The sequence below is a fragment of the Drosophila arizonae genome, chromosome 2 (assembly GCF_054131065.1).
Source record: "Drosophila arizonae isolate 15081-1271.41 chromosome 2, UAZ_ARI_1.0, whole genome shotgun sequence".
NCBI lineage: Eukaryota > Metazoa > Arthropoda > Insecta > Diptera > Drosophilidae > Drosophila > Drosophila arizonae.
The window spans coordinates 24,394,228-24,422,154 of record NC_142922.1 but is presented as its reverse complement, the minus strand read 5'-3'; the positions used below and the strand labels follow the sequence as shown (position 1 = coordinate 24,422,154).

Genomic DNA, 27,927 nt, shown 5'->3' with positions numbered 1-27,927 from the left:
ATTTTTGATCAGCTGCCGCTGTGTGCCTTTTCAGCTCAGCCTCTCTCAGGCTTTGTTAATGGCGTGCGTAGCTGGAGCGTTAAAGAGATCGTAAAACGGTTCGCTTAACTTGTTCCTATGTTTCATAATTTGATTAACACTGTAGTCCACGTGTGTGTGGTTGTGTGCGTGTGTGCGTTTAGGCGTGTGACTGAATGCTCACAGTGCCGTGAAATTATTGTAATTTGTTGGCGTTTTAGCATTTCACTTAGTCTGCTAATGCATTTGTCATATATCAAGCTCAAGTGCTTTGACAAACAAAACTTGGGGCAATTGCTAACGAGCGGCTGCTTCGTTGCCTATGGGCTTCGGTCTTCGGTAGGGTCGCTACCGTCTGCACTCTGTCAATCCATCAATGCCTATAATGACATACTGCCAGCAGCAGCACCAACAGCAATAACTAAATCACTTAATAAATTTATTAGCTAGCTACTGCTTGTTAATTGAGATGGCTTGTGCGTTGAAGTTGAATGAAACTACAGAAGAGAAAAATAACATTTATCATTATGAATATCTCAAGTAATAGAGATAAGCATAAATGCAATATGAAAAGTCTACGGTGTGAAAAATTAATAATTTATAGATGTTCGTTTAATATAGATATATCTATATGTATAAGTACAAGTCTGTCTATATCCTGCACATATATATTGATTAGCAATATAATATCTATTATTGAGATACTATATTTAAAAAATATATATATAGTTTAACCCATATACCATATAATGGCATATCATCCTTAATCTTTAGAAATTTCCCAACAATTAAAAACACATTTATCATTTATAGATATTTATAGAGTTTATTATGTGTAGAGTTCATTGCATTACTTAATCAGTACAATTTGTTTAGCAAAAGTGTATAATTATTCATGTGTATGAATGGTTCTCTTTAAAATTATGATCCTTAAACTTTAGCCTTTACTTGCTGGTGTCTTGCTGTGATGTGTAGTCCCATGCTAAGCACCTATTAACTTAGCACCTCTCTGCGGCTCGGCAATAAATTAGCAATTGGCAATTGGCAATTAGCAATTAGCAATAAATAAATTAGTAATAAATAGTAAGTTAAGTACAATAAATATAGTTGATTCGAGAGGTTTGAAGCGCCGCCGAATTGCAAGAAATTTGACACAAACATTTTGATACAAAATTATTTGGCAAATCTGCTGGAAACGTTGTGGCTGCGCCTTCTATAAACGTATAAGGCCGCTCGAAGCATCAATAAATAATACAATCAATAAATAAAATAGTGGGGTAATAGTTATAAATGCACTTCAATGTTTGCCTCAGTTATAGACTTAGACTTTAGATACTCGCATGCCAGAGATTTACACTACACACAGATATAAATATTTTAAGATTCTTGTTTAAAAAAAATTAGCCTAATTTGCGCTAAAAATTTTCTACAATTTTTGATGCTAAGTAATTAAAGTTTTTTCGTGTTTTTCTTTTAGTGAATGCGCAGTTTTAAAATGCTGGAATACCGATATATATAGATATGTTTGTTTATTTATATAGATATATCTTCCAGGGCATTTTAAAGCGCGCATTCGAATTGCAATCGTCTCAATACGTGATTTTTTCTTCTCAATAAAATTACGTATTAACTAAATTAAGCTTATGCTAATTTTTCGTTTCTTATTCTTTTCCTCCTTTTTTTTGTTTTTACGTAGAATTAAACTATGAATTTTTCAAATGATTTTCATGCATCGCTGCTTGGCGAACATAGATATATATGTGCTATTCAAGTCTCATCGAATCTTTTGAAGCTTTCGAGGCATATTGCGTTTGTTCCCAGCTAACTGTGAGAGCTATCCGATACCCGTCTTAGTACTGCTGACCATAGCGTCCGTTTATGCCGCTGTCGTACAGTTTGCTCAGCGTGTCCTTGGCGCTGTTCGCATGCGACGCGCCGGCCATGCTGCCCGCGGCTGCCGGGGGCGGGCCATACAGTATTGTGGGCGCACCGTATGTGATGGTGGGCGTGGGGTCCTGCTGATACAGATAGCGCTCCTTGCGTGTGCGTCGCTGCACGGTCTTCCAAATGCCAAAGATGCTCAGCTGGGCGAGCAGAAACAGCGAGCCGGCAAAGATCAGACCTGTAAAGAGACGGCGAAGCAGAGGGCGAAAGAGATTAGAGCATGAAACTGGATTTGGATTAACGGCATGCTTATCAAAACAGGAAAACCAGAAAGAAGAGCGAATGGCCGATAATGAGGAACCTGTGCAGCAACAAGGAAGCGAACAACGAAACCAACTTACTTAGTTATCAAAGAAAACAAAAGTGTGTGCCGCTTGACCCAGTTCACTCGCGCCAGTTGCCTTGGGGCTAAACCAATGACCGACCAAGTGACCAACTTTGATGCCAACAAGTTGAAGATCAACAGCAACAACCACAACAACAACAACAATAGCTACAACCACAACACAATGAGAAAATAAAGCAGCGACAATTTAGTGCATGAGTTGCATATTTCTCTCCCATATATATAAGTATAGATGTACATATACACACACACATATATATATATATAAATATAATTTTTTTTTTATTTCAACTTTTTGGTTTCGAGTCGATCTTCACTTTTCATGCTCCTACACGCGGGGCATGCACTTGGTTCTACACTCAACTGTGTGCAACATGCCACATAAATAAGCCGCCAACGAGAGACCGGAGATGGTAGATTGGAGTTAAAAACCAACGGCCAATGGACAGAGGAAATTCGAAATGCCAATGCCAATGCCAATGGTAGAAATCGGGTGAAAGTGCCGCCAAAGTGCAGAGCAAACCGTTCGCTTAGCTCGCATGCGTTGTCGTCCAGTTCACGAATTTTTCAGAATTTAAGAGCAACGACGATGATGATGATGATGACGATGATGATGACGGTTACGACGATGGCTTGGCTGATGACTATCACAGATTATAGCTTACATATGCATTCTGTGTTGTTGTTATTGTTGCTGTTGCTGTTGTACATCAAATGGCCATAAAAAGTAAGCGCCGACGGCTTAAAACCAACAAACAACCAAAACTAACCCAAACCTACAAGAGCAACAACAAATAACAACGCTGTTTTGGCTGTTGTTGTTGCTGCTGTTGCTGTTGTTGTCGTTGTTGTCGTTGTCGTGGTCTGTTGGCAATGACTTTAACGAGTTTCAATAACAAAGCGCACGCACTTGAGCTTTTATTTATGTGCTTGGTTTGCCTTTATCTGTTTGTCTATCTCTTTCTCTCTCTTTCTTACTCTATCAGCCCCCATGAACTGCGTCTCGTTTTGGCTGACGGTGCGTATGACCCGCACAGCAACAAAATACCACATGAAATTATTACAATTATGATAAACGCTGAGGGGGCACCCACAACGGCAATCAAAGGGTAAACAATTTCAAAATAAACTCAAAATCGACGAACAATAGCAATAAATACAAACAACAACTTAGAACAATGAACAGCATTGGCACGTAGTTGCAATTGTGGTGGTTGTTGTTGTTGTTGCTGTTGTTGCTGTGGTTGTAGCTGTTCGTGTTGCAGTTGCTGTTGCGTTTTATCATCTTCTTCTTGTTTTTGGCTTTTAACACTATGGGAACCAGTGCACAAATCGGATGTGCATCATGTTGCATCTAAGATGAAAGCGAGTAAAACTTGATTGGGCACATATTGAAGAAGCGAACATTAGATATTATTCGATGTGAAAGTGAATGAAACTGAACAGGAAAAGGGACATTAAATGAAAGTGATGCCATCTAATGCATTGCATTGTCTGAAATTGGAACAGATTCTTTGAGAGTTTTGAAGAGTATATCAAAAGTGTACTGTATAATGATTCGGATTATTGAAGAGGGAATTGTAAACACTAAGAAATTTGCGATATTAACAAAATATCTCATAATTTGATAACTATATTGATTAGCTTTCAACTCATTTCGTTTATGACTTTTAGCATGTATATGAGATATAATGATCAGCTTTCTAAGCACCAAACAGAAATTCGTGTTTCTTTTGTTAATTAATTACTTAAGAAAGCAGCTGCACAATATTCATAACTGTTTTAGAATTTTCTCTCAAAATTTATGTGGAAGCCTCAGAGTGATTGGCTGGTGCCACATCAACCCTAATTAAATGTAATAACTTAAACAAAACAAATTTCAGGAAAATAATTGACGTGTTCTATAAACTTCAAATTGCAGTCTTGGGAATTGATCAGTTTAGGCTCATGGCTGAGATTATAGTTATGGGCAGCTAGATTACAGGCAACAATGCTGCCATAGAGTTATGAAAAAATGCATAATTCAAATAAATTTGTATAAATTATGGAGATAGAGCTGAAGCTGGAGCTGGAGCTGGAGCTTTGCCGCTAGATTGATTGCCACATGCCACATGCCACATGCCGCACGCACCGGACTGATGCACGCTCTGCTCACGCTCTGTTCCTCCATCTTCCATGTGTGTGGCAAATGAGCTTTAACTGAGGAGAAACCGTTGCTCTAATTGCGGCCAATGAGCTCGACGCGCTTCGCTTTGCGGTGCAGCGCGTAATTGCAACAGAAATTGATGTGGCTGCCGCTGCTGCTGTATCTGGGGACCAAATGAACCTGGATCAGCCGCAGCTGGACCTGCAGCTGCCGGCTAACAAGCTGTAAATTTAACGCTTCAACGCTGCATTTGTTATTAATGCGCCATGTCGAACGCGCATGGCAATTGCTCTACAAAGCTCCACAATGACAACTGCCGTGCCTTACGGCCAAGGGGGCTGAGGAGGCGAGGGGCTTGGCTAACTGTGCAAAGTTTTCGCGCCGCACGAAAATGAGGCGTGCAGTAATGCAGCAGCAGCAACAGCAGCAACAGCAGCAACAGCAGCAGCAGCAGCAACAGCAGCATCAGCAGCAACAGCAGCTGCAGCACAGCAGCATCTCATCCTGCACAGCTGCTGGCGCGGCACATCTTATTGAACTAGTGACCTGGTCGTGAGTCGGCGTCAGCAACAACAACAACATCGGCATCAGCATCGGCATTAGCATCTGCATCTGCATCATAACTTGCTGGCAGAGTGCGGTACACATTCTGGACATGAGCCACATAGCTAGAGAATCCAATTTATTTCTCATGCAGTCGTCAGTGGCAATGATGAAAAATTGATTCATTATCAAAATTAGCGAGCAGCCAACAATGGGCAAAACAAGCCGCTGGCTCACGACGCAGCAGGCAACTGGCAGGCGGACAGATGGCTGCTGGCTGGCTTAGCGCAACGCATTCGCATCCTCAGTTGCAGCCATCCGCCACCCGCTGGCTGCGGCAACACGACGTCAACAACGTTCTCCGCCTTGTCTATGCAAATCAGCGTGCTGTTGCTGCAGGAGCAGCAGGAGCAGCAGCAGCAGCAGCATCGACTTTGAATGTTTTGATTCGCTCTTGATTGGGCATTTTCACAGAGGGAGCCAAACTTACCATAGCCATTAAGACAAGTGAGCTTGTCCTGGGCAACGCCCGCGTAGGCCTTCTCGTGGGGCTCGCCAGAGCTCTGGCTGGCGTCGCTACCATCCTCGGCCTGGAAGCCAAACTTGTCTGTGATTTGTATGGACTGCACGAGCAGTATGTTATCATCGGCCGGGGTTGAGCCGACATCGCGGCGTTCGCGTTGCTGGCGTGTGCTGACCATGAACTCGACTGTGAATTTGCAAGCAGTTAGCAGCGTAATGAGCCACGGCCAGAAGCCGAAATTCAGTCAGCGCGGCTGATCAATACTTACCACCATCGGTGCCATTCACAACGGAGCGCTTCCTGCGGCCATAGGAGACGAGGGACTTCAGCTCGCCGCTGGCGCCATCGTCGCTATCGCAAATGACGGGCTCGCAGCGTGGAATGCAGGGCGTTACCAGGGCGCGGAACTGTACCACCTCGCTGGATGGGAACTTGAACGCATCGAACTGGGAGAGCAGCACCTTGCGATTGTGCGAGAGCTTCTGTATGGTGCCCATGATGTATTGATCGGTGGGGCAGCCATTAGCATCAATCAGCGTAATCTCGGCGCTGTCCGAGCCATCCATGGCAACCAGTTCGCGCACAAATATCTCATACGGACTGTTCTGCTCAACGATCTCGAAACGGAGCGCCAGGGGATCACCGACCTCGGCGATGCGCTTCATATCGCTGCCATCGCGTGACGTGATCTTCATGACGACATTCGGTGAATCGATGGTTATCTCCTCGCTAAGCGACGACTCGATCTCGCCAGTGACACCCAAGTCCACATCGTTCAGCACCGTCTTGTTGGTCAGATCGTACTGACAGCTGACAGCCAGACCCAGATCGGAGGAGGTGACAATCATTGAGTGATGCTGTATGACAATATCGTTCATATAACGACCATAGGCGCTCTGGCGCACATTGCACTCTAGATCATTGTAGCCCATACGGAAATCGAACTCCAGCGATTTGTCGACGCTCACCGAGCACGACTTTGGTGCCCCCTTGGCATAGACCTTGCCGTCGAACAGCTTGGAGGTGCGTATCTTAGTGATCATCTCGCCGGAACGGCACTCGATAGACACATTGTAGCAGGCGGACAGCTCATAGGTGGCTGCCTCGGGCACATCCAGATAGGGATCCATCACGTCCGTCAGCGTGGCGCGACTGTGATGCGACAGACGGCAGACCATGTCGCCAGTGTCATTGTAGTCATACGAGTGGCATCTGTCGAAGTGGCAACTGTGAGAACTATTCATTTGCGCGCTAAGTGCGTTGGCCTTACCTGTAGGGCGAGTTGAGGCACAGATCGCGACATTCATCAATGGTGTTAATGTCCTGATAAACGGAATCCACTGTCTTCAGAATCTTGCCCGAGATGCGCTTGAATTCGCATAGCTTGCTGGGCTCCTCAGCGCAATTATTCTCCAGATAGTCGGCGCCTTCATAGGCCTCCACACTGTTGCCGGCCGATAGCGTGATGCGATCCATGTCTGAGAGCTCACACAGTCCAGAGTGGCGATAGAAGTTCGCCGAGCTGCACAAGGCAAGAGTTATGAGCGGCAGAGATGGGCGCATTGTGACAGGCAGTAGAATAGGTTGAAGGTTTTTTGTTCAGAAAGGCGGAGATAAAGAATGAATGTGAAGATATAGCATTAGGTACAGTGTGTAGAATAGAGCAACATAGATAGCTATCGAAGCAAGGGAAGATTTATCTGTAAGCTGTAGTTATATGTGCTAGGCTATAATGCGGCTGCTGCTATGGAATTAATTCGCTTAGATATGTTATTTGATGCAATTTGTTTTATCTGATGCGAAGATCTTGCATTCAGTCCAAACTAGTTCTATTAGTATTCTAATAGTTTCCTTATTTGTTTTAATGCACACTGAGGGCTTTACAGGGTTTCTCTCCCAACTGTTCGATTACTGAGGAGTTTTTCAAACTGGTTAATTTGAATATGAAAGTGCTTCTTCTTTTAGCTAAATATAGATTATTATCTTTCAATTTCATCTTGACACTATAATCTATTCAAGGCCAGAGATGGTGTGAAACCAGTTCTTCTTATCTAAATGCTCTGCACAATTTACGATCCAGAGTTCTCTATTGCAGCGAAACGAGATACACTAGACATAATCTCAAAAGAGAATCTAACACTATTTAGCTGACTCTTCTAGTCATTTTTTTTTGTATATCGGAAATCAACGCGCTGCTATCTGCAATGAACCAGTTCTCAGTTTTGTAGGTGTCCATTTAGCAGCCTAGTTACACCTATCGTAACGCGATACCATGCGATCCTAATAAACATAACTGGATGAACTTGAATAGTTGATTATGCAATGGTTAGCCGAACAGCTGACGGCTCATCTTCGGGCTGACTTACCGGCATGTAAATTCCGTTTCGCCCAGGCAGAGCTCCAAGCAGTCGCGGCGCGACAGCACCGTCTGACTAGATTTGACATGTTCGGGTAGGCGGTAACCTTGAACGCGATCAATGCACCAGGCCTTGGAGCAAGGACGCACGCCCAAACACGATTTCTGTGCGTAGATCGTGAAAACCGGAAATTGTGAGCGCGAAAGTGAACCTGCAAAACAGACAAGCCAAAAGCATTAAATGGTGTTAGTAGTGTGTGCGTGTGTGGTGCTGGTGGTGCGTGTGGTGCGTGCGATGCGTTTTACGCACACGCCCCTTCACTACAAAGTAACAGGCGTTGAGAAACGCAGCAGCAGCAAACGCAACGGCAACAGCAACGACAACTGCAACTGCAACTGCAACGGCAACGGCAACGGCAACGGCAACGGCAACAGCAACAGCGACAAGGCTGGCCTGAAATTATGCGTTAGCGCAACGCCAATGCCAAAAGCCAGTTTGCAGAATAGGCAAAATCTAGTTTGCTTGGGCCCAGGCCAAGTTGGAGCCGCCGTCTGTCTTCTGTCGTCCGTTGTCTGTCCTCGTCTGTCCTCGTCTGTCGCTTGCCCCGCCTGTTTGCCTGCCTGTCTGCCTACCTGCCGAATCATGCGTAAAACCAAAGGCGTGTTTCGCACTGAAGCTGACGCTGGTGATTTATGCGCCAGCGGCTTGGCCACCACGAACTAGAACTCAATAATTGAATGAACGAGCGGCCAACTAAATTATTGAACTTTCTTTGGCACACAAAACGACAGCGGCAGCAGCAGCAGCTGCAGCAGCAGCAAGCTGCAACGGCAACAGTTGTGCGAGCACAGACTCAGCAGATTCAGATTCTCACACTTTCTAACTCACCTGGCAATTTATCGGCGGTCGTCTTGAACAGCACACACAAGCCGGTTTCATAGTTGACAGAACTGCAGGACTCATTGCTCTGGCAGGCCTCCAAACAGTCCGTGAGCATCAGGGTGCCGGGTAGGGTATCCAACATCTTCGACGGTGCCGACAACACGTAGCTACAAGACCCAGAAAAAAACACGATTTTATTTTACTTTTTTCATTAAGCTTGAAATGAAATTATGGTGTAACTACGAGCCAAGCAGGTGAAGAAAGCGACAACTGAGTTTTTGTTCGGGCTATTACAAAGAAGATTAACATCTGTTTGTATTATAATGTCTGCTTCATACCCTACACTAATCCGACTATCCCATAGTTTATGGTTCCCTAAGTATCCAAGGTGTAAACATTAATTTAAATTGATTAATCCATAAGCTCGTCTAATCCAATTTGATTAGTCAATAACAGGTTGTGCGTGCCGAAAAGAAAACTGAAAGTGTAGCCAAATGTAACGTCATGGTGCCCCCGCATAACTGGCTCATGAGCTGGCCCCTAAACAAAAGACTCAGGCAACGAACTTGCTGCTGTCAGCGCCAGCCGCGGCCCTGACGAAAGAAAGCTCATAAGCAGCTGATGTCGGCGAGCTCTTTGTGCTTTGTGCTTTGTGTGTTTTATGTGTTGCCTGACATCGAAACACACCATGCGATTAGATAAGCCTCGTTTCGCCGTCATGGCACGCCCCCCTGTCGACCCCCCACCTACTTGAAGCCAAACAGCATTAGCACTGGCCGCCGTTGAGCTTCAGTTCTATGCAAATTGGCTAATTGACCGAAAGCCCCAGACTTGAATAGGGTTTATTAGCATCGCCGGACCCCCGATTGCTATATAAATAAATGTGAAAAGTAATGCAAATGGGGTTTGGGAAAGTCTTAGCATGTTTGGGCTTATGACACTTACCCGGTAATTATCTCGAAGCCAATCATATCTGGATCGCACTCCTCTTCCGTTTCGGGTGCCTTGTCCGTCTTGGGCTCCGGCTGTGCATCAGTTTGTGGCAGCAGCGGCTTGGGCAGCTCGCTGTTGCTAATCGCGCTGTTGGTGCTGCTGGTCAGTGGGGCTGGGACCGCCTCGGCGATCTGTTCGCTCGTGCTGGTTGTTGGCGAGGTGGAGCTGCTGCTGGTGCTGGTGCTACTGCTGCTGCTGCTGCTGCTAGTTGTGGCAGCCAATGCTGCAGGCGGTGGCGTCACATTGGTGCGTGGAATTGTCTGCTTGGCCGGCTTGACAGGACGCTTCGTTTTGCGCACGGCGTTGGCGTCACTCGCAATTAGGCAGAGCAACAACAGAAAAGTGCAGCGGCGTAGAAACATTTTGCCTAGAAGAGAGCCAACAAAAGTGGAGAGCAAAGCGGATTAGTTGGCTGGCTGGCTGGCTGGCTGGCTGGTTGGGGAGGGGCCAATTGGCAAAATGTTAATTAGACTAACTAATTTCACGTTACGCGTAATTTATGTAATTCCTGTTGTGCATTTTATAAGTTGCTGCATATTAGGCAGCTACGCGGCATGCGGTGCACAAGAGCAACAACAACAACAACAACAACGACAACTACGCTGGGCAAACGGCACTTTTTCTGATTTGATTTGATTTTTTTATTTTTATTTTTATTTTATTTTGCTGCTCTTCCTGCCTGTTGCTGGCACATGTTGCACGTAGAGCGAGTGAGTGTGTGCAGGCATTAATTGCTTGGCTTGTAAGGTCTTACAGAGTTTAATTAAAGCAACAGCTGGCTAGCAATGTTTGTGCTTGTTATTGTACAACAATAAAAAGAAATGTTTAAGGCCGCCGTTGCCGTTGCCGCGGGCAAGTTGAAATGTGTGAAATGTGTTGACGCCTGGGAAAGGCTGAGAATCGCTTTGACCCGCAACCAGAGCATCGAGCGCTCGCGGGGGAGTCTGCGTGTGTAGGCGTTCGGAAATGATATCAAGCTGTGAGACACAATTTTCACCCGCCACAAATTCAAAGCATTTTACGACTATATAAAACGCATTCCGCCACACACTGAATGCACCGGCAGATTTCTAATAAAAAACGATTCTTAAACTGGAGCTGCATTGGGTTCTTTGGCTATTCAGTTGCTTGCGGCTTTCACGCTTATGCAAGTGTTCATTAAAGCGCTGACAATCCACAATTTGTTTTTTTTTTTTTTTTGGGAGTCTTTTATTGTTTTTATGACTGTCGTTAGCTTTGGCAAATCCCAGCTGCGTGAAAGTGAAAAGTTTGCTCTGATTGCTCGGCAACAGCGAATGTTTGCAGCATGTATATTTATGCATGTTGTTAAACCTGGGAATGTCTTCTGTTTTATGGCCAGCGCTCAGCTAACGGCCAGCTGTACATGTGTGTGTGTGTGTGTGTGTGTGTGTGTGTGCGAGCTAAGTGAAAAACAAAGAGCCACAAAAAAAGTTGAGTAAAGCGCCTGAAGCCGACACCGGCAGCAGCAGCTGTGAGATAATCTCTGCTCATTATTTGCAACAGGCAATCGACACGGTTAACAACAGCAACAATAACAACAACAACAACAGCACCAGCATCTGTTAATAAGGGGGTGGCGTGAGAAAGATGTTTTACTAGAATTTCAAGATTATGTTGCTGTGTTACATAATTAATTACGGGGGTGCGTTCGATGCGCCATCTAGCGGCGTGGCATGCAAAACAAGTGCGCCGCCTGCCGCGCTCACACATAAATTATGAAAAGCCAAATAACAGCAGCGAGTACCGTTAAGTTAATAACATACCTTAGCACCAGTACTGAAACACACACAGTACACACACACACACTTAACTGGAAAACTTCATAGAGAGAGAGAGAGAGAGAGAGAAAAGCAGAAAAGAAATAGGGAAAAATGTGCGGGCTGCGGCTTTTGGTAAAACTCAGCTGGCACCCGGTTCATTACGGGAACACTCACTTCCACTTGCAATTAGTTCTATGAATGAATTTATGCTAATTATGGGCTGCCAGCCAAGCGGCGTCCCATCGACCGACACGCTTTTAATAGCCCACTGGCAGCGCTTATATTTTGGGCAGAAAGATTTGTAAAAGTTTCATTGTTGTTGGCATCACCTGCTAACCCACAAATATAATGAGCCATTGACCGAGCGCTCCGAAAAGCGGGCATGGCCAAGACGAGAAACAAAAACAACATAGACACATAAGGAAAAACTAAAAACAAAAAAGATAATAATAATAATAGTAGTATGAAAACTAAAAAACGAACGGTACACACGCATGCGGCATGTGTGTGGCATGCGGTTAGAATCGAATCTTGCGGTTGCCGCCGCTTTGGTCTGGACACCGGAGGCCTTGCCGCATATTACGAATTTCCATTTGAGTGACCATATCAAAGTCCCCAACGCGGCGAAAAAAAACCAAAAAACAAAAACATTTTAATTAACATTCACGTAATTTTGGGCTTAACATTTCGGATTCTGGATTCTGGATGCTTTTCCATAGATATGTCTATCCATTTCACTAATTGAACGTTAACAAGCCGCTCGCCTTGGGAGCCGGTAGCTGCCAGCAACGGATTCGGTTCGGCGCATCTATCAATCATGCTGCAAACAGGTCTTTCTTTTGGGGTGGGGTCCAATGTCGATGGCTGCCCAAGAGCCGCCTGATACACTCGGCCTATTTGATGGGTTATGTATGCTGGCCAAAGAACTTGGGCGAATCGTCTAACTTTAGAGATAATCATAAGTGAAGGGTTGCTTGGCTAATGGTCTTTGCTTCAGTCTGAAATCATTTGATTCGCACAAACAAAAGACTTAGGCAGCGAACTTGATCTGATTGATATTTGATTTAGGCCTCGTTGCAATTGCGTTGTGAATGGATTTCGTACCTCCATTAACCTATTTTAAGGCCATTATTCCATCCATTATTCTTTTTGCAAGCTCGGACAGCAAGTCGAACTCATTTAAATGGAAATTCAATTAGAGTTTGCAGACCGCAAGGCCTATCAAATGCAATTGGACTGGACCATTAAAACAAATGACTTCGGCAGCGAACTTGTGCGTGCTCAACAAATCAAAAGGTCTTTAATTATGCAGAGCATGCTTAAACGCACTCACTAATTGTTTTTGCATGTTAACTGTCTTACTCAACGATTGTCTCTTATCAATGGAGCATCCGAAATTGAGTTCCGCCGTTGCAAACATGTTCGAGTTCTTTAACCATATTTGCGATAGTTTCTTGTATTGTGAATGACATTATCTATAAGCTAAACAGCACCATTTGCATTGCTAAATGGGGACCCGTTCTGCATCTCTCACTCCCTCTCTCTCTCTCACTCTGCCTCTGCCTTTGCCTTGCCCCGCATAATCGCAGCGAATTTTTAAAATTCTTTTGCATGTCAGGCACATTTGTGTGGGGCTCCCGTTAGCTTAGCTGGCTCAGTTGAATAGCTGCTGTTGCTGGCCAATCGCGCTATGTATTTATGCGATGCATACATTGTTAGTTATGCAACAACAGCGAACAGCGAACAGAAAACAGCAACAGCAACAGCAACTGCAACTGCAACAACAACAGCTAACAGCTGGAGTCCACTTATGTAGCATGACAACTGCAACATCTCGACGACAACGAGAGACAACAGCGATGGAGGACAATCATTGGCGGGCATCAATGGCAGGCCTACATTTCAATGTCAGCCAAGTGCCCAGCGCTACCAATCAAGTTGTTAACTATGCAAAGCAATAAATTGCAACGGCTAGCTAGCAACAGCAACAGCAACAGCAACAGCCAACTGCAACAATTGTTATGAACTGAACTTTAAATAACAATCAGCCAAGTGCCGTTAAATGAATGCGACATTGTGTAGCCAAGCGAGGCGAAGCCAAAGCAAAGCAAAGCAAAGTCAAAGCCAACAGGTAAATCGGCCCAGCATATTAATTTACCTCGCGCAACTTAAAGCTGAAATATTTGCATAATAAACGCCAACGCCTCGGCAATGGCCATGGTCATGGCCATAGCCCCGTCCTGTCCTGCTCTGGCCCGGTCCGGCCTGGCCTGGGCTGCCGCTGGCCCTGGGTAAAGCGCATTCTCATCGCCGGCAATAAGTTTTAGCGTCAAGTGAATTGGTAACACGGCCCGCTGACTGCACGCGGCCACTGCGGCCAGCTTTTTGCTCACCTCGTACATTTCCGAAAACTAATGGCCAGCCAACAGTGATAATTTATCACTGGCCAGCAGCCGGACATGCACGTGAACTGCTCCAGACTTTTCAACGGTCTCAACGGTACTTTCCACAAACAATGCACACTGCCTCACTGCTGCACTGCCTCATTGCTGCACTGCACTCAATTTGCTGCTGCCGGCTAGACCGCAGCATTCCCCGCGCCCAATCAAATTGATATTTGCTGCTATATTTAGTTTATGATAATGCCGCCGACTTGAATGCAGCAGCGCTCCGGCACGGTCCGTTCAGCTCTGCTAATATGCTGCTTCCTTTTGCAGCACGGCCTGACCGTGCATTTTTCAGCGCGTCACAAAGGCTTCTATTTATTATCGTGGACTTGCAGCCTTCGCCCAATATCTCATATTGGGTTCGTTTGGCTGCAATTGTGTTTGCCCTGGGGAGAGTGTAGTTTTTATTGTTCGCAATATATTGAATGCCTGATTTTGATGGCTTAAAAGTCAATTAGCATTTGACATCAATTTAATGTTAATTAAAAATTGAAAGCGCCTTTGGGGCGTTGCTTGCAAATGGATTTCGTATGCACATTAAATACTCTAATATTTCCAGCTAGCTCCAGTGGGTTTCTTCAAGATGAATGAGTTGATAATAAACAGTTAAGTGAAGTGTTTTATTGTTTTTCTCAGCATTCTTTATCGCATTGCTTGACTGATAATGCACATAATAAAATTAATTTAAGCCGCAGAGCCTTTGAGAAAAAACTGAATTATTGCGCAGATCATTTGAGTGAATGAATCCATAAAGCATATTCCATTAGACCATCATTTGTTAATACCTGCGCAGCTGAAAGAAATCCTCTTTAGACAGTTTTACTGCAGTTTACTGCGGCCATTTTACTTACTAGGCCTAATGGTTTTCCTTTTCTGTTTTTGTTTTTTGTTAGAAGTGCATACCATTTATACACCTTCTCTATAAATATGGTTTGAAGATTAATCTTTTCACATATATTTATACGTATTCCCTTCATTTCTTATGCCCAATTGGCCAGGCTAATTGTGTTTACCATTTGTAAAACATTTATGATCATTTATAATGCAATGACATACAAAATGCCGAGAGATGCTGCTGGTTTGCTCATGTTCGAGTCGCATGCCCATAAACATAACACTTACAAACCCATAAAAAGACACTGGCTACAACTTAATCTTCATCAGCCGCCCAGACAGCAAAGACAGCAAAGACAGGGAAGACAGGGAAGACTGCGGCGACACGTTCATAGGTAGGCAATTAACACTTGACATTCTTTTCACTTTTTGTTGCTCTTGTCATGCGTTATTGTTGTTGCCGTTGTTGTTGTTTGTGATATGCTTTAGGCAGCATAAAATCCAGCACTAATCGCGCCATAAAAACACATTTTATTTGAACTACGTGACAGAGAACTTTATGACAACGGTCTCTTCAGCGGTTCTATGGCCTGCATTCTTTCAACTCGTATCGCCGTGCAGCGTGTGCCACACACTTTTCGCTTTCCTTTAGCTTGGCCCTTGGGCTAGAGGTCGGGGTCGTCGTCGCCGTCGACGTCTTCGGTCAGATTTATGAAAGTTGCAGCCTAGTTTTTTCGCTTGTGTCTGGCCGTTCTTTCGCTGACACTTTCGTTCGTCGTGGCATCGAATTCTACTTGAGCGCTAATTTGCGTCAATAAAAAACGTTTAAGCACAATTAAAAATTCTAGAAAACTGGCTCAAATCAAACAGCATTAAGTATAGTTAGAAAGCTGACAGCTAGCTAGCGGCTATCAGGCAAATTAAATGGAAACTGTTGGCAAAATAGTCTGGTGTGTATATATGTATGTGTGTATGTGTGTGTGGTGTTTATAATTTCTTAACTGTATGCAATTTATAATCGGCGGCTGTAGCGCAGTGGCTTAGCACGTGTCGTATAATTAGTTGTTGCGGCTCTGAAATTCTTGGCCTAAAAGTAAAATTCATAAAGCTTAGAAAAGCCGAAAAGCTGACAGCACACATAAATCCAAATACCACACACACATACACACACACACACACACACACACACATAAATGCACAAAAAAGCTAATAGAAGAAGGAAACGGCGGCTAACAAATTGAAAAGCGCACGCCAAAGCCGCATCATCATCAGCTGCAGCCGCAGCCGCAGTCGCAGCAGCTGGCTCCGGTTTCTGGAAATGATGCTGTCGAAACCAGGTCGAAGCGGCAAAGCTGCAGTCATAAATGTTTTTCAGAACGACCGAAACGGGTGGCAACTCCCACAGTTCAAGATTTATGGCTGCTTCTGCCATGTATGTGCGCTGTGTGTCTGTATGTGTGTGTGTGTGTGCGTTGCCAATTCACGACTCAATCAAATGCAAATGCATTTATAAGCCCATTTCTTTGGGCGGCCTCCTGTTGCTGTTGCTGACCCAATTCTGCAAACTGTTATAAATTGCGTGAAAATGCATTACGCAAGTACAAAAGGCTGTGAATTGTGGCAGCGGCAGCACCACCGCCCGCAACACAGAAGCACCACAATAATGCGGCTGCCTCACGGTGCTCCACATTGTTGGCTAATTTATGCAACGCCACTGCTTCGGTGGCAACGGTGGCAGGTGGCTGCTGAGCTGAGCAGCGGTGCACGTAACTGTCAACATGGCGCAAACTAACTGTAAACTGTTGCACTGTACCACCCACCCACCGGCTGCGCAGCTAATTGCCAACGCTTGGCATTTAAGCCAATTTGAGCGCAATATTCATGGCCAACAATATTCTCAACGCCGAACACTCATAGCACTGAGCCTGAGTAGCTGCATACGAGCTGACTAATAAATTTGTTAGCTCAAATGACGGCCTGCCTACTTTCCTGGCCCGACCATTAGAATGTGCCATTAACCCATTTTCAACTGGCCCCGGCCTGGCCAAAAGCATGGCATGGCATCGCATCGCATCGCATTGCATGGCATGGCAGATGCACACAAAAACGAAAAACGAAATACGAAAAAAAGAGTAAAAAACAAAACAAACAGGCGACAAAACTTTCAAACTGCATACAAGTATTTTTATTTTCGGTCTTAGGCATTCGACAGCCAAGAATCCTGCTCATATACAAATCAAAGGCATTTCAGAAATAAATATGCAAGCAAGATAATAATTCATTTGAGCAGCTATTAGCAGCTAGTTGTCAGATTTCATAAAAAAATTAACAAAAAATGGACGGAAATTTAGAAATGAGTAAATATTATGTAAATATTTGAAAAAAACGTCAACAATTTGCTTCGATATCAAATTAAAATTTTGGAAAGTTCTAAACGAATTTTTGAGGAAACAAGAAAGTTTTTGTTTACATGCCTGCTGCATCAATAAAGAAGGCAAACAAATGTGCGTGTGTGTGTGCGTGTGTGTCTCAGTGCGTGTGTGTAGAAATGCATGTAAATACTAGAACTTTGAACAGGTGGTATCTGGCAGTGAAGTAATCTTGAGTAGAGTACACTTGCTGGGGCTCTTCTGTCTCTGGACACCACTCGAGCTGTAAGTCTTGGGTAAGAGCAAACATTTTGTTGTACAAACGAATGCATAGCTCCAACTTTCAGATTGAGCATTTGCTGAGCTTCAGATCAATTATAGCCCAAACAGCTGGAATTTGACAAAAAGAATATATATATACATATATACATATGTATTTGGTATTTGCTTAATTTTGTTGCTGTTGTTGGTTTTTTGTGACATTCGACGGGCTAAGCGGCGTTCGGCAGCTCAAACAAGAAGTGCAACAAGTTTTTCTATGCTCGCATCCACTTGGCTGCACAAACATTAAGATTGGCCTCGCCAAACAGGTAAAAAGCCAGCGCAACGACTGCAATAGCAACAAAAGCTCTTGCATTTGTTTGTTAGCCAGTTGCATTGACTGATTGATAGACTGAGTGCCGAGTGCCGAGTGCTATGCGCAATGCCAGCTGTTGCTTGCCGGCTGTATAGTCTGCCGTTCTGACTGGGGATTTAGCCTTATGATTTTGCCTTTGCCGACGCCGTTGCGCTAATTTGTTGGCATTGGCAACGCGGCGCAGGAAATGCAGGCGCAGCATGCCACACAAAAGATGCCGACGACGAGGATGACGACGACGACAACGACGACGACGACGTGGCTGACGCTCACAGAAATTCCAGATTCCAGGCAATCTCTGTTGATTTATTAGCCATCATTATATACATGTACACACGTCACAGCCATCGCCCCCTTCCTCTCTCTCTCCCTCTGACTCTCAACAGCAATCAAAATCAATATATCAGTCGAAGCTGATATTTTTTCTTCTTTTTTTTTTTTTAATTTTATCTTCGCACTTCCGTCTCAGGTGTTGCCAGCGGAAGAAGAAGATAAATGTCTTGGTCGAAATCGTAACAATTTGGCCAACTAGAACAGCAGACGGAAAACACTTTGGCCAAAAATGGCCAGTAGCCCAATTTCAGTAGCCCACAAAAGTGCAGCACTCATTAAATAATTTGCACATAAACAGCCAACTTGGCTGAGATTTATGGCCAACTGGCAGGCAGCAGGCAGCAGGCAATAGGCAATAGGCAATAGGCAACAGGCAGGAGGCAGCCGGCAGCAGGCAACTGTTGCCCATTTCTGGGCACCAAAAGCCACCGTTCTCAATGCGTCTCTTAAAACGCAATAAATATTAAAGTCACTGCTCTGCGTGCCGTTTATTGTGGAATACGAGACAGCAGCTCTGGAGCACCACCAGCCAGCCAGCCAGCCAGCCAGCTAACCATCGAAGGCCGCACACAAGTGGGACAGCAGCAAACGGCTTTGAAGGCGCATGCAATCTTCACCAAGAGGCAGAGGCTCCAGCATGCCTCCAGTTTCTATAGCTGCAGTTTCTATAGCCGGCCTCCGAGCTCTCCATTTCTGTTGATATTCATTGCACAATTACGCCTCGCCTTCTATATACATACATATTGTTTATATAGCACGCTAATTTATTCAGTGTTTGTGTGCGAATTGTGTGAAATGCGAGCTGGCAACAATAACAACGTTGGCCAGATAACTGCGAAAATGATCGACCGAAACATAGCCTGCAAAATGATATACCATATATCTACAATATATTATTGTAGTTTGTCTCATTCTATATATAACTAGAAAATATCAATTTATTTCAGTATTTATGTGAAAATGGCTTCTTAAGTGAATAAATGAAACTTTTCAATCCTTACATATATATAAAATATAAATTAAATAATTGAATTGAATAATGAAACTTTTATTTATATCCAGCATATGCTCTATCATCTCAGTCTCAGTCGAAGTCTCTTTATTTCTCACACAATAAATTCTATTTTTCTCTGTCTATTGCATAAATTTGCACAACTCGATTATGCCCCTTTTGTTGTTAGTTACAGGGTATATGAAATAGTTTTAAAAGAGATTATTTTAGTTTCTGGCAGCAGCAGCAGCAGCAGTGATGGCGGCTTCAGTTCTTGTTTATTGCTCTTGTATCTGTATCTGAGAGCAACCCACGCCAAATTATTTTCTATTTAACTAAACACTGTGCTCAGCGCCCAGTTAGCACGCTGCTTGGCTAGGAAAATGCTAAAACTGGGTCGATGATATGCACCGGGCAATGCAGCCGGCTGGAATGCTGCAAGATGCCGTGGCAGATGCAGCAGCAACAGCAACAGCAACAGCAACAGCAACAGCAACAGCAGCAGCAGCAGCAGCAGCAGCACTAGAAGCAGCCGGCAAACATTTCCTGTCTGAATAAAGAAGTTAACCAAAACGGATTTCACTTTGCATTTAATAAACATTATCGATGGCCCACAGATTGGCTAAAAACGTTTGGAGCTGAGCTTGAATTACCAGCTTGTCTGGCATCTGCTCAGATCTCAATTTGCATTTGGGATTAGTCTCAAGGTGGGTGTGTAAGTGTGTGTGTGTGTGTGTGTGTGTGTGTGTGTACTATGACCAGCTTTGAGCTATGCCTGCGGGTCAGCTCACCTTTCTTTATTAATGTGAGCTTGGCAAATTGTTAAATTTTTATGGGATAACATAAAAATGGTTAACAGCCGACTATTAAATGTTAGCAGAACGACTTTTAGAGTAAGTTGATATTGATCATAAAACTCTAGAGGATCATTAGCGTTGAACTTTTTCTCAATCCGTCTGGACGTAGTGCATCATATTGAATGAATGGATAACATAATCATATAATAGATACGTTTACTGTTATTCATTGCCTTTGTAATTAATATTTGTTATTTTTTTTATTTATATGTTGTTTGTCTCAGTAACTTTGACGTCTTATAGCATAACTGTAAATGAAGGATCAATTAACCGGACAGGCATAAAATAGACTTGAATTACGCGTTTACTGGCTTAATATCCGTTGCATAATGCAAATGAGTTTTGCTTTTGGGTATCTTTGAGTATTTGCTTCTTATCGTTTGCTTTTTATATTTTGAACTTAGCATAACCTTTTATCTTAGCTCTACACATACCTTAGCTATTGTTAGTGTTGGCCAAATAGACGTAGCTGGAATCTGATGCTCCCCACTACGACGCCGTAACAGAGAATTCGTTTATGTTTGCTGTGTGATCTGTAAGCAAACAAATGAAAATTGTATAAATATTAGCTGGAAGTCAGTTAGAGTACGAGTTCGCTTGCTACGCTATGGGCCAGAGACCCACTTAAGATTTTTCAGCTGCACGAAGAAAGGAAAACGACAGCGAGCGGCACAAAACAATGTGGGGGAGTGCGGGGCAATGAGGTTTTTCAGTGTCTGGCCTTATCAGTGGCCCGGCTGACGATAGGCATCTGTAGTTCAGCAATTGAGTTTAGTGTGACAACGTTTAACGTGAAAACGAGAACTAAATAAATAATTTTACCACTGCTGCAACAGACAAAATCTCAGATGGTACAACGCTGAAGCAACAACAATAACAACAACAACAACAACAACAGCAACCAGAACAACAACAGTCAAACAATGAGATGCAGCGATAATTTCATTATAAGAGAAAACTTAAGGCAATTGCAATGCTGAAAATATCCGTCATGACGACGACGACGGAACCAAAGACAGCGTCGGTGACGACGACGACGAGGTTCTTTCTTTTAGAGCGCTTATCTCAACTTTGAATCATCAGCAGGTGACATTGAAGTAATTTACTTGCTGCTGTTGCAGATGCTGTTGCTGTTGCTGTTGCAGTTGCAGTTGCAATTGTTGTTGCTGTTGCTGTGGCTGTTGCTGTTGCACATCTCTCGTCGCTACCCACACAATTTATTTGCAACTATTTAAACGAAGCAGGTAAAGAAATTCAAGCAAACCCGCTTTTGAGTTCGTGCCGGACAAAAAAGGCCCGACTGGCGTATTATTAGCTCCCTGTGGCAGCATCTCAGCCAAGTCAAGCCAAAGTCAGCCAAGTCAGACAATGTCAGTCAGCCAGAGCACTTCTTTTGCTTTATTATTGGCTGGCAATGTCGCTGTTTGTTGTAAATGTTGTTGCTGTTGCTGCTGTTGTTGTTGTTGTTGCTGTTGTTGTTGCTGTTGCTGCAGCAGCAGTTGTAGCTTCGTTTTTGCTGTTGCTGCTGTTGTTGCATTTCGCATTCCATGCTAGCGAAAGTTGACCTAGTCGACGGTGTCGCTAGGCTTTGGTCGGGGCATAACTCAGCGCAACAAATTTGCTTATAAATAACGAAATTAAATATGGCCAACAGCAGCAGCAGCGGCAGCAGCAGCGACTGCCACTTGCCTTAAAAGGCTGCCTATTTTAACACATTTGCAACTAAAAGTCTCGAGGACTCTGCACATTGGCCTCTACATTCGGCCAGTTTCACTTGGCCAACTCGCGCAGCTCAATCGAGCTAAATAACTTAAAATATATACAATTAAAGATGCAACGCACGCGCCGTTAGCAATTCGAATGTCTCCCATGATTTCAGTGTTTTCTTAACCTTTTTATTATTTTATTTCTTTTCTGTGCTTTGCTTGGGCTTTTTTCTCAGTTTATTTTTAGCCACTTTCTTTCTGTGCTTCCAAATGCAAATTGACCAAAATCGAGTGTCGGGCATTCTAACGAGCTGTCTTCAACAAGATTTGCACTTTTGCTTTTCTGATAGACACATCAAAGTCCCAGCTGAGGCGCTGAGCGTGATTATATACCCTGTATCTAATGCAAAAAGCCGCTGGGAAAGGAGAGATATAATAGTCTTCTATAGCTTATATACTCCTGACACACAGAACTAAATCTTTGGGAAAAGTAAGAGAGTTTTTCCCGAGCAAATAAAAGGTCTGCATACACGTGTTCTTGGAGCTCTCAGATCCGACTGTAGATTGTCTTCTAGCCAAGCCATCTGCTTGTTAAAATCAACTGAAATCTTGCAGCAACGGAAGCTACAAACATTGAACTGTAACACTTTCTATTAAGGTCAAAAAAAGAAATAATAATAAAAAAGTGGAAGACTACTTAAAAAATGCCATTGAATGGGCGTAGAATGAGGCGCAAGCATAGAGAAAAAAAATACTTGTGCGTTGTGTGGCTGAAAGCCAAACTCAAAGCCAAAGTCGTAAAGGCGGCCAAGTGCCAACATGCATGGGTACCGCAAAGCAGACCACAATACAAATAGAAGTCTCAAGCGGCTGGCACGTTGCCAGCAGCTACCCCAGCCCAGCCACGAGCAGCCGGCGACGCCAGCCGAATTCCAAGCGGCATTCGGAAAGAAGAAGCAGCAGCTCCAACTAACGGCCCAGCGAAGCATCAGCTAAACGCTGCGCCTAAATGTATATAAAAATCGAGCCTATTAATGTGCTCTCGGGGGTCACTCGCCAGAGAAGTTTTTAATGGAACGCGTCGATGTCAAAATGTTAACAGCGCCTAAATGCAATACCATCTGTTAGGTAGAGGGGTAGCGGGGTGGCGAGGTGGCTAGGGGAGCTGCACCAAAGCTGGGGGCAGGCGGGAGAGCTTGGAGTTCGAATCGCTGTCTGTAGCTGGCGCTTTCACGCCGCGGCATCGAATTTTTGTCACGACCCAGGCGCATTTAACGTTTATTGGATTATTGTCAATTTAATAAGAAGCGCAAAAAAACAAAAAAAAAGAGTCAGCTTTTTGAAAGCGAAATTGAATGTCATTGAAAGAGGTGAAACCTTTTTGTTGGGGCTACCCAAGCCAAGCCAAAATATGAGTCAGAGGTTAAATATAAATGGGTGCTACCAGTTTTGAATATGCCACTTAGATACAGATAAAAGATGTTGCTAAGGGTAAATTTACTCTGCCTATGATGTGGCCCAAAACGAAGATCAACTATTGAACTATTATATATATATATATATATATATATATATATATATATATATATATATATATACTTTTATATATATGTATAAGCTAAGAGTTGTATATCCTTCTCAATATCATATCTTATTCTGCTCAGCTTCAATTAATTTTATTTAACCTGAGCTTTTAGTAAATTAACATTTTGAGCAGGTTTTATCTTCTCCAAGTCTGCCCAAGTGTTTGCTAATTCACATGCTATCCTGACTGGAATTTTCCTTTTTCGTCGGCAATCCGAGGCTGCGGCTGCAGCTGGCAAATGTCAAAGTTTAAGCAAATACAAACGACTGGGCATCATTATTACCATTAATCCATGCTTCCTCCTTCCACATTGGCCAATGCCAATGCCAAGTCGTGGCAATTGTGAGTTGCACCCAAAGCGTTTTTATTTAATTTTTTTTTTCGCGCATTTAATCGGCGACAATCACAAATCTTTTAGGGGGGCCTTTTTATTTATGGCCCGGCTGCAGCGAGGACCAACAAGCGAAAGTCAAATTCTTCAACGATTATTTCTTTGTAATTTCTGTCGGCGGCTGCAGCAGCTTCTGCCCAAACAAAATTGTCGTGATGCTGCTTGTGTCACTGCCGTTGAGTTTTGGGCGTTTTGGAGGCGGCACAGCTGCCATTGTGTGTAAGTCTGCCCGGGGAGAAGTTCAGCTGGCAAAAGTTCATTGATATTTGAAAAGTGAAACTCTTGAAAGCAGCATCCAGATATGAGCCTGGATATATGGTATATGTATTTGTGTTTGTATTTGGCCGCCAGCTGTGCAGATGCTGCTACTGCTGTTGCTGCTGCTGCTGTTGCTGGCAAAACTTTTATTTTTCAATTAATATTCAATTAAAATACTATACTTGAGAGCAATGGCAAAACGAAAGCCAAAGCCAAAATGCTGATATACGCAAACAAACGAAAAATACTTTCACACAGCCGCAAATTATTTCGGGCAGCACTTCTGGACGAATTAGCCAAACTGCATGTCAAGCCGAGCAAGTGAAGCTGCACCTCCTGCAGACATTTGGCAATGAAAGCGAAGCCAGCCAATCAAGTGGCAAACAAGCAGTTTTAGTTTCAGCAAGAGTCTCAGTTTCAGTCTCAGCCCCACTTACAGCTTCTTAGCTCCAACTCCTGCCTGCCTGCCTGCCTGCCTGCCTGCCTGGCTGGCTGGCTGCTCCGTGTCTGGGATGACAGCTGAAATGTGGGTTGGCTTCACGGCCGGACCATCTGATTTGCCTGAAGCGGCGGCAACGAACCCTCGTGACCTCATTGGGGGCCATGCATTTTGCATACTTGACTTATGAATCATACACAAAATACAGTTACTCGAGCATAATCATGATTTATCGGCTTTAGGCTGCGCTCTGTCAACGAGCCGAAACCCTTTGGGAATTCTCAATCATCTATGCTGAGTGTTCATTGAACTGTTTCCAGCTTCCTGGCTTTCACTTGCATCATAGACCCGAGTAAAACTGTTGTCTGATCCGCTTCCTGAGCGAAACGAAAGTTTTTGCATATAAATGAGTCGCAATTTCGTATCGTCTAGCAATTTCCAATCTATCAAAATTGTTCCCACTATTGGCTACTTGGGCATAAATTAGCAACTACCGAAAAATAGCTGGCCCTGGGCCATCGCCGAAATTAGCATTAACCCATTTGGCGACAAACATTCGAGAGATTGCCCCAATCTGAACAGTTAGATCCCTGGCATCCATTGTTGACAGACATTGCTAATTGCCCAAGAAAACAGCGACCGTTGTATCAGCTGACCTAAAACCTGGCCAACTATTTGAATAAACGAAACGGAAACTGGGCGCACGTCAAACGAGGCAAACGGTAAGCAAACGAGAACTCAAGAGCCGCAATAAATGATTAACAAAAAAAAAATGAAAATAAATAAAAACCTCAAGTAGATAAAAAAAAGTATGTCCATTGGCAACATTAGCCAAGTGAAGATCGCAACGATTGGCTGCTTGTTTTTCCCTCACGGCCGGCGACTCAATCAATTTTCTTTTATAAACTGAAACGGAAGCGGTTTTCGCAACATAATTTGATCAATCATGACAATTGCCGCACACCGTACGCTTCACTATTTTGCGGCTCTTACTCAGAATCGATGGCGATTTCTTTGACGACAACTTGGTTAGCCCGTCGATTGTCATTATGAGCATTATTGGTTGCTTGGCGACAGCAGCCACACAGCAGCCGCAAAAGTAAATTACAGAATGTCAGAATTATTATTGAGAAGCGGTTTCAGAAAAACCAAGAAGTCCGACTGCCGTCTCTCTCGGTGAATCGATGCAGAAGGAAGACTTGCGCCAAATGTCAAATCGTTCAATTTCACAGCAGAACGCCCAAATGCGGTGGGTCCATTCTAATGCGCATATGTGTGTGTGTGTGTGCGTGTATGCTTAGACATTTGAAATTGTTTTGCTGACTGACAGCTGCTGCGTTAAATGCTGCCCAAGAGGCGTGCCACTGCCCACCGCAAGAAAGCGCAGCTGCAACTGTTGCTGCTGCTGCCGTTGCTGCAACTGTTGCTCTAGCCGTAATTGCAATGAAACCTGCACTGCGATTGAGCCTCTCTGCACGCTAATCAACGCTAACTGCAACAAACAAGCTGGACAAACAAACGCAAATTGTTTTGCACTATGTCGGCTACATCGGGGGGGCCTTTGGGCCTTTGAGCTGGGCAAATATTAAATGCACATGACAAATTGCAAGCCGAGAGCCCAGCAAAGAGCGTGTTGCAGATTTGCCCATTTGGCGGCAATTAAAGCGCACGCTTCGTCTAATCAACAGCGACTGGCAGGTTGCGTAAATTAATAGCTGCCAGGCAGGCAACCCAGCCAGCCAGCCAGCTAGGCAGCTAGGCAGCTAGGCTAGTCAGCCGGCTAACCTAGGAACCCAGCAAATAGCTAACAGCCAAGAGCCAACCCACCCGGCAGATAAGATTACCCATCGGTTTTGTGTTGTAACTGTCATGTCATCATGACGATGATGCGACTCTAGTCTTGGCTCTCCAACTCCAACTCCAACTCCAGCTCTAACTCCAACTCCGGCAGCAACTGCGATTGCGGCTCAGCCCAGTCATGGCCAGTGCAATTATGTGAGCAAATTTAAATACCAACGCAGGTTGTTGCTACTGTTGTTGTTGTTGTTGTTGTTGCTGTTGTGGTGGCATCTTCATGACAGTGGCAAGCACTGGGTAATAGTGTAATGGTAATGGAACCCTAGCTAAGACAGTAGCTGCTTCAATCTGACATTCAATGCATCATTTCGGCTGGTGGTCTGTGCCCATCTCTTGCACCAAAGACGAGAGACAAGCTCTAGCATTTTGACACATTTCATTGCAGATTTCACACCACATCAAAATCGCACAGGTCTAAATTATTTTAATTGGCCGCTGCTTGTGTTACATTAATTATAGAGCCCTGAGAACATCAAGATTATCTATATGCCATATATGTAATTATCCAGAGGGTGCTCTAAGATGAGCTGATAATTGGCATGAAAATGCTGCTCTACTCAAGGGCAACTTTGCCATTGCCAAGGCTATCGGAATTCCTAAAGACAAAATGAACCTGTGGCCTCTATACAAAGTGTAATATAAGAGTTTCGAAGGGGCTTCTATATGTTTTTTGAAATTGTTTTGTTATAAGTTTCAAGAGGAGCTAATTTATAAGATTTGCATTAGATGAAGCTTCGACCTGTTGATTTATATAACTGAATTTAATTACAAATGAACTAAATATTTGCAGTTTTATGTTCAATGGTTCAATGTAGATCAATGTGCAAGTCATTTATATACTATATACTCTTCAGTGATCTTCAGAAAAAATAACAGTTTTTAGATCGTATTAGATATCTTACAAACAAAAATATAGATCAGCTTTCAAGTTGTTCAGTTATTCTTCATGTTCATTATCAGCTTTTAAAACGGATATGAATTATACTTCGTGTTAATAATCACAGTACCAATCAAAATTATATTTAATTTAAATTAATAAATTCACTATGAAATGAATAAATTTCTTCTAATCATCCATATAGATTTCATAGGAATATTTAGACACACATAAATGTATAATGATGGATATAGAGACACTCACTTGATATTTGCAAGAGTTCTTGCAGGTTGTCAAAAGTCACCAGCGAAAAATATCCTTGAGATATTTTATATTTATATGTTTCTTTATTTTGCAATACACGGCGTACTGCTTGATTTGTTTCTTTGTTAACTCTCACACAATTTGGTTCACTTTGCTCACTTTTGCTTTAGTTAGGATTTCTTGATGTTACAATTGCATTTCTAAGTTCAGACACACTTCCTGGCGAATATGTGCCTGCATTAGTGCGTGTTTAAAATTCAATTTATTATATTATTTTTGTCGATTTTCTTAAATTTTTTTTTTTTTTTTTTGCGATCCAGCCGTGTTTCGTTGCGAACTTGACCGTCTAGAGTTGACCGAATAACTAAAGTAACCGTCAGGCTAATCGGTCGTTATATAAGTTTGAAGAGTTTGATGCAGTTGCTGCTGCTGCTAATGTTGCTGCTACTGCTAGCGTTGCTGCTGCTGTTGTTGATAGTTGCTCCGGCTGGCCGTGCGCTCGCCTTGACAATGGCAATGGTTGTGACTCGTTGCTCAGCGGCGATCGTT

At 43.6% G+C, this 27,927-nt stretch overlaps 1 protein-coding gene across 2 annotated transcripts; it reads right to left on the bottom strand.

Annotated features, from left to right (window-relative positions):
* Positions 1-834: 834 nt before the first annotated feature.
* On the bottom strand, positions 835-27,927 carry nyo (nyobe). Of its 2 annotated transcripts, XM_018013305.2 has the most exons (9): positions 27,379-27,927; positions 20,436-20,534; positions 9,705-10,119; positions 8,766-8,926; positions 7,887-8,088; positions 6,791-7,042; positions 5,789-6,732; positions 5,488-5,706; positions 835-2,140 (listed from the first exon to the last, which is right to left on the bottom strand). In XM_018013305.2, the coding sequence occupies exons 3-9, from the start codon at positions 10,112-10,114 to the stop codon at positions 1,869-1,871; spliced, it is 2,460 nt and encodes an 819-aa protein (XP_017868794.1). In that variant the 5' UTR covers positions 10,115-10,119; positions 20,436-20,534; positions 27,379-27,927; the 3' UTR covers positions 835-1,868. The 2 variants fall into 2 exon arrangements, with proteins under 2 accessions (XP_017868794.1, XP_089323204.1); XM_089467078.1 differs by lacking the exon at positions 20,436-20,534.

Bases quoted from the DNA above. Each gene is read 5' to 3' on its own strand.
- nyo (XM_018013305.2), bottom strand. From the start codon at position 10,114: ATGTTTCTACGCCGCTGCACTTTTCTGTTGTTGCTCTGCCTAATTGCG. The intron at 8,089-8,765 runs GTGAGTTAGAAA...TCTGTTTTGCAG, and splicing joins GACCGCCGATAAATTGCCAG to GTTCACTTTCGCGCTCACAA. The intron at 2,141-5,487 runs GTAAGTTTGGCT...GTCTCTTTACAG, and splicing joins CACTTGTCTTAATGGCTATG to GTCTGATCTTTGCCGGCTCG.